Source organism: Acartia tonsa, chromosome 13, assembly GCF_053477335.1.
Source record: "Acartia tonsa isolate MP-2025a chromosome 13, ASM5347733v1, whole genome shotgun sequence".
Lineage (NCBI taxonomy): Eukaryota > Metazoa > Arthropoda > Copepoda > Calanoida > Acartiidae > Acartia > Acartia tonsa.
In genome coordinates, this window is record NC_137272.1 from 31,174,771 (window position 1) to 31,188,239 (window position 13,469).

Here is a 13,469-nt window from a genome sequence, read left to right on the forward strand (position 1 = left end):
GAGGAACCGAAGGCAGCTGTTAGAAGTTATTTTGGGGATTTGTTAAAACAGGAGGCCAGGTTTGATTTGAATGCTATGTTTTTAGCTAGTAGAGAAAGGAATGAGAGAATGATGGAATTTTTTAGTATTTCTAGATGTGCTCAAACAGAAGTTAGATCAAATGTACAGTTGCATCATGGGTTCAGAATTATATACCTAGGAGAGATTGCTAAGTATGAAAAATGTACAGCGGTTGAAATTCCAGTAAAGTTAGGTGTGGATTATGGATGTGCAGTAGGACATTTGTTGGTGGAATATAAAGGTGAGATAGTTGGGATACAAGAATATAGTAGAATGATTGTTACAGAAGAGGACATAAAATTGTTGAATTGTTCGCAAAGTCCGGTATTTTTGAAGTTGACAGCTAATTTGTTCATTGGGAATCAGGGGCAGGGACTCGAAATTCTTCACATTGCCAATGAGAAATCTGAACATGTGGGACAAAAGATTTTTCTGAGTGATGAAAAGGTGTTTATTGCTGATTTTAATAAGACTATTAGATATCAGGGCTTAGAGGATTTTGAGGATTTTAATGGACAAGCTTCTAAGTTGGATTTTGTTGATCATAAGTTGTCATTTTTCGAACAGGTTACAGGTTCTTGGTTTGGGTTAGAACATTTGTTTAAAGATATACTACCATTGTTTGCTAAGTTTGTATTGATTGTTTTAATGTTGTTGTTGGGTATAATTCCCATGTTGGTAGTTTTGTATTGTTGTTGCTCATGGTGTTATAAAAAAAGATTTACTGAGGAAGAATTTAATGCTAGATTTTAGATTCTTATGCTGAAATTTAATTATATTGTATTTTTGCAGGTTGGTTACGGCGGCAACAATGAATCAAAAGTTATTGAGCAACGAAGAAAATGGTCGCCACAAACAATCTGCGAATGAAGGAAATCAAGTCAAACCTGGTCTACCGGTGTCTGCGTTGGTCAGCAACTCTGCATCCCGGCTGGTGTTGGTAATGTCGCGCGTCGAGCTGCCGACGTTGAGTGTGGGCAGATCGACGAGGAATGTGTTTTTGAGCAGTGAGGACATGCCACTTGCAGATTTAGCTCGTCTTATTGATAATGAACCAAGGTTTAAATTGAACTTAATAAACATGCTTTCGTTGCAGTTAGAGATGGGGAGATGCATCAACTCAATAGACTGGGCTGTGGACAGGATCCCTATCTTTACCAGCCAGAACTCAAGACACTTAAACCTGATGGCGGCTGGGGAGCATTCTAAAGCTATAAACAGAAAGTTGTCATGGAATGAGACAACTAGTTTGAATAAATTGAGTGCAACTATATTTCTCTCTGAGCTTGTTTGCAAAATGTTACCAAGTTTGGTGTTGCTTGCCAAGATTGAATACCTGGATGGAGATGAGAGAAAAAGCTGCCAAACGTTGGGAGAATTGTTACCCATAATCAAACATATGGGGGAACTAGATGATTGGCATCAACTTTCAAAAATTGACGTCATACCTGCAGATGGTCGAATGAGTCTTCAGACGGTGCTGAGAACGGTGGGTAATAGCATTGATGCGCGGTTGAAAACGCAGGTTGTGTCAGCTATCCGGCTCCTGGCACATTGGAAAGACGTTGTGAATAAAGTCTCCTTTATTCTGAAACAGATGCCATCCACAACTTTGTTCGAGTTACAAAAAGATTGGCTTGAAGGAAAGTCTGAACAGGATTTGAGTGCTAAAGTGTTTATTGACTCTATTCAGGTGAATGAATACATGAACTTATCGGTTTTCATTCCCCGCATCGTTAACGTGAATTCGGTGAGTTTAATCACCAGTGGAGAGATGCCAGCTGAGATACGTTATGTTAGATTGGATGGACAAAGAGACATAATTGAAAATCTTGTGAGTGCTACATATACAGGTAGTTTGGTGAACGATAAAGTAGACGCCAGAGTTTTGACCTGGGAAATGCAGATGCGCTGCAAACGTCTCCGTCCGACTCTAGCCAAGCAGATATTGTTATGTGATCCAGATACTACTTTAGAGAATGTAGTAAAGGAACTTAGATTGGAGTTGGATGGAAAAGTTCATACAAGTTTGTTGACAACCAACCTTGAGTGGAAGTTTAATCCTGAACACAAAGTAAATGAGTGGTTTGAGGGTGATTTCAAGTTGGTTACTCGGTTTGGGGGTCCTGTTTGTGTTCAGCAGGATCAACCTTTGAATCCGAACATTCCTGTTTGTCTGGACCTTGAATTGTCAGGTCAGCAATGGCGTGTTGATGAACAAGCGATGGAGGAAATGAGGATGGAGCACACGCCTGGAATACTGATGATGCTTGATAAATTTGGGGAGGAGGTTAGTCGTAAGCATCAAAAGATTTTGGATAATCAGGAGGAGGTTGATAACGTTGCAACCTCGATTTCAGTTGCGGTTAATACCGGATTTGAAAGATGTTTACATATGCTTGGTGATACTGAGGCAAGGATGCCTCAAGACGGCTTGTGTGATGAGACCGCAAAACTTGGAGTGAATGATGATGAAGCTATCATGCCTATGGACATTGAAGAATCTGGCAAGAAAAGCAGAGCGTCTGGAAAAAGAAAGTAATAATTATAGTTTACTGTGTATTAATTCATATTTATTTTATTTTATGTATTAAATGTATTAAATATTTGTTGAGGCAGTAGTAGTCTCGAAAAGGTTTAAAATTAATGCTTTATATCAATGCTCTATAATGCCATGTTTTAAATCTGATGGTTATATGTTAATCAGTGTTTTTTTATATCATGCATTTATAATAACTATGTTAATCAATGCATTTCAATGTTTGTATGTTAATCAATGCATTATATGTTAATCAATGCATTTTCAATGATTATATGTTAATCAATGTTTTTTTAAAAAAAATATTAAAAAGAAAAAAAAACACATAAAGAAAAAAGGAATATAAAAAAAACACAAAAGAGTTCTAAGGAACCAAAATAAAAAAAAATGATTATGAAGTGTTTAAAGATCTGGAAATAAAATAAAAAAAAATAAAATAAAAAATATGGCAGGTGTCATACCAGATCAATTATTATCTATTTTAATAAGCATTCAATGCTACTTATAATATATATATGATAATTAACATGTAACAAACATATTGTTATATTCAATCTGAAATATTACAGTTTCGAAATCCATGTGCATGTTAAAGCCAGGGAGAAATGTGATGTATAGTCCCTTTCTTCCTGATTTGAGAGCAATGTATGTATTTTGTATATTAGCTTTGAGTTCTTGTGTCAACCGTTTCGGAGCAAGACATTGCTCTGCAACTCGGCACGAACATAAAAGTGAATACTTGCTATTATATTTAATATTAAATTGTATGTTTAACTTGTCTTGAATTAATACACTTTATTAGAATATTTAGCTGTTTGTTCTTGCTATTACTACACGTCAGTGTAATGGATTGCCAAACAAACATACAGACGGACAAATATAATTATAAGTAAATGGTAAATTATTGATATCTATGATACAAAGTAGATTGATGTCTGTCCGTCCGTCTGAAGCTTAAGATTTTCGTAACTACTAAACCGATTGGATTCTACTCTTCAGGGAATATATCTACTGATCCTGTAGTGGTTTTAAGCTATTTCTTGGTGGGTGAGACAGACGGACAAATATAATTATAAGTAAATGGTAAATTATTGGTATCTATGATACAAAGTAGTTTGATGTCTGTCCGTCCGTCTGAAGCTGAAGATCTTGGTAACCACTAAACTGATTGGACTCTACTCTTTAGAGAATATATGTACTGGTCCTGTAGTATTTTTATGCTATTTTCTTAGGGGTTGGGACATCCCCAACCCATCCACTGGCCTCTAGGGGGAAAAGCCACTAGAGGCCAGGGGCGAAGCCGCTAGTAACTTATATATTTAAAATTTTATAAAAGACGAGAAACCAACATTTATGAACAAACAGACAGACCTTCAAACTGACATAAGGACGGATGAACATATGTACAATCGGAATTACAGAGTAGCTTTGCTACTAAAATTAGACGGCTCTATAATTGATAGATAGATGAAAGTCAAGGCATAATTTCCTAGAACCAAAAATGCACAAAAATGAATTGTCTATCTTTCTATCTTTGTAACTATCTATCTAGCTGACAATCTTTTTTCTATCTAAAATTTTGGTGTTTTTCCTCAAACAGCATATCGAGCTCTGAAAATTCCCCGTTTAGTCTTGAAAAATAAACTAAAAATAAGGGAGAGATTATAATTTTATTGCCCTAAGCCTAACTCCTTGGCTTTAAACCATGCAGGGCTATCCAATATAACCTAACCCTTGATTTAAAGTAAAACACAAACATCCATCTTATTTTCAATTTAAAAAAAAGAGAATGGGGTTCTATGCTCAACTTGGCACTTTGAGGGAAACCCCCAAAATTTCTAAGAATTGAAATTGCAGAAAAAAATGCATGTCAACATTTTCCTCAGGCAAGATCTAGATAGAAAGGATAGATAGATAGAAAATTAGATAGAAAGTGACAGTTTGGATAGAAAATGAAAGTAAAAGGTTTTCAGCTTGTTCCTTAAGATCTCTCTAACCCAGGGATCTAAAGGGATAAGACAATGGCTGATAAAATTGATGCACATTCCCAATGATAATACATTAAATCATCCCTTCTGTAGATTATAATTAGTGAAATGTTTGGACACTAAACTTAATGAATCAACCAATCAAAAGTCCCACCAAGTTGTGAAGCCAACGAATAAACTTATAAAACTTTGGGGACTTGTTTAATAAACCGCTCTCTTAAGTACTATATTGATTAATACGATGGTATATCAATGATGACAATATTCTAATAATGAGATTATAACTTAGGCAGAGAGAAGAAGCGACAATGAGCTGTTTATTACACTAGTCACCAAAGTTTTATAATTACGTTTTCTTAAAAACTTTGGGGACTTCTATTAGATGTTTATTGGTTGCTTTATCAAATTGAGTGTCCAAATATTTCAACCACTAATTCTAATCTACAGAAGGAGTAATTTTGTTTATTATCTTTAGGGATGTACATCAATTTATCATCCATTGTCTTCTCCCATTAGATTCCTGAACTGATGTCCCATGCATGAAACTGATAATATGTCAAAATAAAAACGAAAATTTCCCTAAACGCGGGAAAGCAATAATTTAATAGAAACATCCTATAGTTATTAAATACCCTAGTATAACAGTATAATTACGGTAATGTATTCTTTTAGATTATACTGTCACACTAATGCAAAAGATTGGATTCAGAAACCGCCGATTTTAGAATAAAATTTTGCTGTACACATCGCGACATATGGCAAATTTTTTGGTGCTTTCAAGATGAAACAAATATTCAAATAGTACTTTTTTGACAGGTTGTAATAAAGTTGTTCTGTTGATTTAAAACTCATAGAATTACATTAAAATAGGTAACTTCGTACTATTAAGATTGGTTGGTGCAAACTAGCATGTCCAATATTTTCCAACAATAATTTTAAACTACAAAAAGGGGTAACTTTGTTAATCTAAATTGAGAGTGTACTTAATGTCTTATCCCATAAAATCACTTGGTTAGGTAAAGCAATCTTATCAAGAAGGCAAACGTAACAGACAACCATTCCTTTAATTGCACGACCTTTGTCTGCAAGTTCAAACTATTTAAATATTTGTACCGCAGTAATTAAATATATTAGACAATAAAGTATCATTTCTAACGTCTCTAGTACAACAAGGCTCACCTATGCTTTTCAAATATGCTGTATTCCCAGTTTTGTTAAAACATAAATTTTTATAAATTTTACAATGTATAGTTTTAAAACTCTCTCTTTTAACATACTCTGCATTTTATTACTTGATTGATTATGTGATAGATAGATAGATATATAGACAGTATGATGGATAGATAACTGAATAGATAGATAGATTGATACATATAAATAATAAATATTAGATATTATAAATTATATTTTGCATTTTATTACTTGATTTATGTGATAGATAGATAGACAGTATAATGGATAGATAACTAAATAGATAGATACATTGATACTTAAAAATATTAGATCTGATATATAGATCTGTATAATTTTTATTCGCCTTTCTGTAGGCAATTTGCATACTTACATAGCCAAAAAGTCTTGCATCCATCTGAAGCTCGAGCCAAGGCAAATCCCTCGGAATCCTCAGCCAATTTCAAGGATTTTCCTGAAAATCCGATAACTGTGAATTTAATTCCTGTTTAGTTGGCTTTAAAGGAACAAAGTCCCGGACCAACATATCTGATTTGAAATAAATGGAAAATAAGGTAGGCTTTTTTTTCTGTATACCAAATACCTGCAGGAGGCCCTAACCCTCCATGTCCTTTACCTACTGTGAATTAACCCTGCGAGGCCACCCTGTATAGGATCTAACATAACCGGGTAAAAAAAGGGCTGTGGAACAATTAGTGTAAAACACTGGAGAGGGAAGGGGTTAAATAACTATATGTCTCCATCCCAAGAACCTTGTGCCGACTCTCAATTGGGTCTTTAAAAAAATTAACCAATAGTGTCGGTAATATTAACACAGTCAAGTTGCAGAAATCAATTTGCTAGCAGACGAAAAGGGTCCTTGGAAAACGGGGGCAGGTAGTTATCTTTATATACATCAAAACTATGGATCTGTTCTAGATAAAAAAAGAAAATGCAGTTATCGTTCCTGAATCGCTGGAATCCAGAGAGTTATGTGGTGACTGTTTCTTAAAACTTGGAAGGATACTGCACAAATCTTCTCGCACCATCTCACTGGGAATTGTCGACAGTTTTGTACACAATATTTTGGAGTATTTTTATTAGTTATTTTCGGGTATTTTTCTCTTAATTTTGGAATTTTTTCATTTCATATTATATTCTAGAAAACTTTTTTTCGTTTGACCATGACTATCTTGCTAACCACTGAACCAATTAAATTCTTCACTTTAGGTAAGCTTCATATATTGCTTGGGATAATTTATTTTTAAGTCTTGGGATGGCGTTAGTCTATATTTCTACCCCCCCCCCCTCAATTTTGAAAAAAAATAAATCTCCTAATTGCTAGGAGCGCACCCGCCATCTACATATGAAACAAAGTAGATTGATGTCTGTCAGTTCCTCTGTCTGTCTGTCCGCCTGTCCCTTAAGATCTCGGTAACCACTGAAACGATCGGATTTACGAATATACCTACTGGTCCTGTGGTGGTTTTAGGCTATTTTCTTGGGGGGGGGGGGACCCCCCACCCTGGATAGGTAATAGAAGATGTAATTATACAACTTGGGGCATAAAAAGTTATGTATCCTATTATATAAAGAAGTAAGCTTTTCTGTAGCGAAGGATCTCGCTAACCGCTGAACAGTTCTCCTCAGTGAAGCTTCTTATAGGTCCAGGGAAAGTTTTAAAGTATTTTGATGTAGGGTATCTCTTTTTCTTTTTCTTTTGAAACTCAAATTGAAAAGAAGTTCGATTTACCCTCTCACCTTAAGTACCCCTAGAGGCTTCCAGGGGCACAGCCGCTAGTATGTGTATAAAAAGGTATAGTTATTAGGTAGTTATTTTTATCTTAGTGTAACGCTATTAATGGATGTGTGGTATCCGCCGAGGATAAATGGCAGACACCGGAGTTCAATTAGATTACGGCAGTGTGACAGACGTGGACACCTTACTATAGAGAAGCTACGCTTCTCTAGCATTCACTAGATAATGATCAACATCTATTTCAGTTGTCACTTTATTGAAGGTTTAAAGGATACTAAAGCTATATAAAACAAACAATGAATACATGGATAGGAATAAATAATCATAACATAAAAGCATTATAACACATATACAATAGTCAGTTTGGGCAATAATGATCCCCCATCCCTGGAAAGGGTGGGGGAGAATTAAGAATACAGTTAACCATAATAAACATGACAGATTCAATCATTAATTTTAAGCATAGGGAGGGGGTCGTCAGACCCCTTCCCCAGGACTCGGGGGAGGGCCATTGACCCTCCACCGAACCCCAGTTCAGGGGTGCCATAGGCATGGCTCACGGTTGCCGAATACCACAACTCTCCCCTCGGAAGGCTGGGAGAGGGTTTCCCTACCAGACTTCCGACAGTGGTTGAGGCCTTCGGTCCGCTTCTTAGGGCTAAGATATATACAAACGATAATGATTCAATGGAATCCTAGTGGTGAGTGTTTTCTCAGGGTTGATGGGCTCCCAACGTGGGATAGAAGGCAGAGGCTGGCTTTGGTTGGACACGTTGTTCGGCGCCGGCAGGTGTCAGGTTGGCAGGTGGCACCGTTGTTGCTGGAACGGTCAGCAGTGGGGCCTGCTGGTTGTTGTTGGCAGCGGCTGGGGCACTGGCTGCCAGGTTGATCATCTGGGCAGCTGCCTGTCCTCCTGAGGGGCCGCGGGGTCTGCCAGAGGGCGGTCCTGGCCTACCTGGGCGGTCATGCCCGCTATCAGCTGATTGCATAGACACCATTTCCTCGGCTGCTTCCCTGCCGATGGGAATGGCATCCCAGTCTACTGAAAAGTCCCGGGACTTGGCATGGGTGAGCCTGGCTCTAGCCAGAGCTTTCCTATACAAAGCTGGATGGTACAGGAACACTTGTGACATCGCATTCAGGGCTGCTCGGACGCCTCCTTGTGCTGCTGCCAGAGAAATGATGGTTAGGTCCCCCAGCAGTTTGAGGATCAACAACAGCAAGCACAGTATGGCTGCGCCATCTCCCCACTCGTGGATAGCTTGTCTAAATCCAGCCCAGACATCCAGGGCGGCCTCTCCTTCCTCCGCCAGTCGGTCAATGTTGTAGGACACTATCCCATGGTCTCCTGTGGCCGAACAGCTGCCTTGCTGAACGCAGGAGCCATAGGATAGGCCGGTCAGCATGGCGCTCTTGTATGCTGGGAACGCCAGCAGTTGTTGCCAGTCGTTCAACTCAGCCTGCGAATACAAGCCCCCTGAACTGAAGTCATCTAAGGGCTCTGTCAACAATTGCTTAGGCGTATCCAGCGGGGGTGGCCTCTTCTTAGGAGCGGGGGTTAACTCTATCCAGCCTTCCTCCGCGTGCACAGTCAGGGGGTATGTGGAGGAGCAGGGGATCTTGGTGGCGTGCTCACTATATACTCGTGTCACAGCGTCTACAAATCCTGTGGGTTCTACTGGCACTTTGTCCCAACACTCCTTGTGTTCGCGGACAACGTATTTATGGCGTTGGCAGGTCAGCTGCAGCAGGATGTCTCCCCTCAGTACCGAGAACGTGCTCCCCTGGACACGCACCAGGTGGGCCGGGTCTAGTTGCTGGAGCTTCCAGCAGTTGGCCGCTACTTCTTCTGCTGCTGTGCTTTTCATGCGCGTTTCCAGGGTAAACCCAATATAACCTGCATGTATTTGGGCTTGTAGGGGGACGTCAACATCCCTAGCCGACACTCTGGGCAGCGCAGCCGCGGCTGGGTCAGCTGCCACGAACAACGCTGGATGGTTGGTGGCATGGGCCTCGAAGTCGCAGTTCACAATCGAGGTGGGGTTGGTCATGTTGATGAAAAACTGGGCCTGATGGTCAACCAGGTATGCATCCATCACTAGGCTGGGCTGGAGGCTGCGGATCAGCCTCAAGGGGCAATCTCTCCCCAGGTGGTCCCACACGTAGGTTGCTTCCCCAGTGATGCAGGACAGCTCAGAATGGGGACACTCCAGGGTCAGGTGGTCAGATTGGGACTCCACCCGTCCATCCTCTACCACGTAGGTCTCTTCCTTGACCAGCAGCCGTCGTTCCTGGAGCACTAATTCATTGCGGTACAGCTGGCCCTCGAAGTGGACGTCCTCCCCTTCACAACCCACCCCCTCGGGGCTGTTGACGAGGGCGCCCACCATGTCGATGGTGAAGAACAGGGGATGGTTCAGCTGGAACGTCAGTGGCTGGGTCTTGCCTGGCAGCGTGTAGACTCGGTTCCTGGCCAGGTCTCGGCACGCTTCTGGGTCTATCTTGGTTGGCCTCATGAGGGTGGGGACCGAGGTCACCTTGAGGTGACCCCATACCCCACACCTGAATGTCCACTGGGACACGGTGAGCTGGCAACTGTACCCGGTTGTTTCCCTCACCTTGACCTGCTGCAGGACGTGCACTTCATGGCCCAGGGGCACCTCCTGGTGTAGGGGCTCCGTGTTACACATCTTTTCTTTATTGTAGGATGTGACATGGGTGGGGTTGGCACAGTCCCATCCCACCAGGACGTAGCTGGTTGTAGGCCACACGGCTGCCAGCAGGAGGCCCCACAGGACCATCCACCAATGGGAGAGGCTTCCAGGCAACCATCTACCTCGCACACGCGGCTGGGGATCTTCAGCTCTGGTCACGGCTGCTTCTTGTGGCTGGACCAGCTGGGCTGCTCCTGGCTAGATACAAGTTTCCATTGAGCGTTATCTTTGTGCGGCCGGGGTACCCCGATACCCTCCCCAATGACAGACTGGCAAGCGACTGGCGCTTGCCTGGGTGTCGGCTCCCCTAGCCCCAAGTGCTCCCTTCCCTTGTCCAAGGCATGCCCAGTGGCATGGGGCTGAAGTGCATGTGGCACAGGCTCGCCCTTACTCACTTCCCTCCCCTGCCCTAGGAACTCAGGTGCATGTGGCACAGGCAAGTCCTTATTTTCCCAAATTTCAATCTCCCCAGCCTCTGGTGCAGGGGGCACAGGCAAGGCTGGGGTTTTACAATAGCTTGGATACAACACATTTAACAAATTCAACTTATCCTGGTGTTGGGCAGCTGGGTTCCTTCGGCTGGCAGGGGGCTCTGGATGGCATGTAGCTGGGCTCTCCCTGCAGGCTGGTGGCGCTGGCTGACTGGGGGTGACGGGTGTCACCCCTTCCTCTGGGACTGCTGGCTCGTTCCAGGACTCAGGTCTCTCGGTGGCGGCGACGGTTGTCGCCCCAGACATCAGGTTGGAGGCTGGCTCGTTCCAGGATCCAGGTATCTCGGTGGCGGCGACGGTTGTCGCCCCAGACATCAGGTTGGAGGCTGGCTCGTTCCAGGATCCAGGTATCTCGGTGGCGGCGACGGTTGTCGCCCCAGGCACCAGGTGGGAGGCGCTGGATAGCACCCCCCCGTCATCCCAGGTGGCGACGCCGGGTGGCGTCCCATACATCGATGCTGAGGCGCTGGCTAGCGCCTCCTGCCTCTCTCGTTCAGCGGCCGCCAGGGCCTCCCCGTACACCGTCTCAGGGACGCTGGATAGCGCCCCTCCACTCTTGCTGGGTAGGCTCAGTCGGGCAGGTTCCATCATGTTGAGGCTAAAAGGCTGGGGCCTCAGAATCTCTGGCTCGGCGATGTTGTTGGGTTGTATCAGCTCTGGCCCCAGGTGGTTGAGGCTGAAGCCTAGGCCAACCCGGTTGGGTTCAGCCGCGCCGCCCAGTACGTTGATCCTAGCGGGGACAGTCCCAAACTGCGGCATCCCATCGGCTCGGTCCGCAGCTTTGGGGGCGGCTGCTTGCTGTGGTGGTGCTGGGGGCGCGCTCCCTTCCATGTGGGCCACTCTGCTGGGCTTCCCTGGAGGGGCGCCCTTATCGGCGGTGCGCCTGCGGCTGGCTACCTGGGCCCAGTCAGCTCTACAATCGGCCGCCATGTGACCGTCATAGTGGCAACGCTCGCACTTGGCAGAACGGTCACGGCGTGGCTGGGTGCGTCTCTCCTCTAGGCTAACTTCCACAGGCGTTGGGCAGTCTCGAGCTCGGTGGCCTCTCCCCTGGCAGCGGAAGCAGCGACCTGGAACCTTGTCATCTGGAGCGACCTTCCCCATCTGGTGGAGACCCGGAGCCAAGGCGCCAATCTCCATTGGCTCCGAATCATCATACTGGGGCAACTGGATGCTGGCGGATCCAGTCAGCCCGTCAGTAGAGTCTACTAGGCACACACCTTCTTTCAGTTGCTTTGTGATCATGGTGACGGTAAACATGGCCTTACGAGAGTACTCAGGTACACTCGTAATTTCATGTCCCATCATGATGCGTTTTACATTGGCGTTACGAATTCCACGATTTAATTCGTCCACCAACAACTCAAGATCCTCATGGCTGTAGGCGTCCCGATACAGGGCACATTTAGTGGATATGTACGCCTGTATCGGTTCTGTCGAGTGTTGCTTGTAATCCCTAAACGCTTGTTTAAGCGTTTGGGATTCAAAAGCAGGAGGAAATAGCATTTCACACTCGGCCTTGACCTGCTCGTAGGTCAAGGCTTGGCCTGCCTCGCCAAACAGATGGGACGCCATTTCCGCCGCTTGCCCTACCAGTGACAGTAGGAGGGCGTTGCGGCGGTTGAGGGAATCATGAGGTGGCACGCGGTAAGCCGCCCATGACATCTCGAGTCTGCGGATATGTGACGACCAGGATTGCTTGGGCGGCCCTCTATACTCCGGCAGATTGCTCAGCATCAGCTTGCGGTACTCGGCTGGGGCCGGCTGAGGGTCATCCTGGAGCCATCCTGGGGCTTGATCACCTCCTGGGGCTTGCGGCTGGTCCATCGGGTCAACGGTTCAACGGCGGGACACAAAGTTATACAGTACTAAAAATGAATGGTTTGTCACTTGAGGCGTTCTAGCCTAACAGCCAACACTGTTTGTATCACTAGGTTGGTAGTTTAGTTGCAAAGGTATAACTTAGCTGTACTTATCACTAGTTAGGTGCTGAGGTTGTAGGGTAGGCTGGTAGGGGTAGATAGATGTTGAGGGTCTGAACTGCTGTCAGGAACTGATTGGGTTTTCCTTTATCACACTGGAGCTAGAAGGAGAGAAGCTTGTAATTCTTTATTTGCTCAAAATACCCCTGTTAAATGCTATGGAGTAGCTCCGCTCCGGTGTGTGTGTGTGTGTGTGTGCGTGAAATCTCCTAGCCTTGCAACGCGCGTACGCACCGTCAAATCCGCGCACACGGGGAAAACGCGCTCTTATCCCTCAACTCGCTCTCTCATTGGTCCGCTTTGTCCGTTGAATTTATGATATTTTCCGCACTTTGTTGCGCTACCCGTGAATGGCGCTCTGTGTTCCCGGTCGCTAGCCCCACACTACAGACGGACTTAGGCTAGTGTGGGTAGGAAGGGGGAAGCGCGTGAGGGGACGGGGGTAACTCCGTCCGTTCCCCCTGTGAGGGAGGGGTAACTGTGTGCTGGTGTAATAGTGCCTTTTCTTCTTAATCCTAGGCTTATCTATTATATCACCCTGATTGTATTTGCCTTCAATGGAGAGGGGCTCCTCCCTTTCCCTTGGAATAAGGGGTGTATTGTTGTTGTGCTGTAGGCTTGAGGTGATTTGATTGTATATCAGGGTCTTTATTATATTACATCTAGCTTCTATTTTTGTCCTTATCACAATTGCATAACAGATTTGTTTACTAACCCTGTTCTATTTTTAGCTGTTATCACAATACACAATAAATCCAAGCCTGTT

The 13,469-nt window shown here is 43.9% G+C and overlaps 1 protein-coding gene across 1 annotated transcript in view; it reads right to left on the minus strand.

Moving 5' to 3' along the window:
• LOC145334897 (uncharacterized) overlaps positions 1-13,469 on the minus strand; it is a 159,721-nt gene that overhangs the window by 114,237 nt on the left and 32,015 nt on the right. Inside the window, exons 4-5 of the mRNA XM_080180516.1 lie at positions 6,722-6,810; positions 6,152-6,229 (exon numbers count right to left, since the gene is read on the minus strand). Of these exons, the coding sequence (XP_080036642.1) occupies positions 6,152-6,229; positions 6,722-6,810 (167 nt within the window). The remainder of the gene's footprint in view (positions 1-6,151; positions 6,230-6,721; positions 6,811-13,469) is intronic.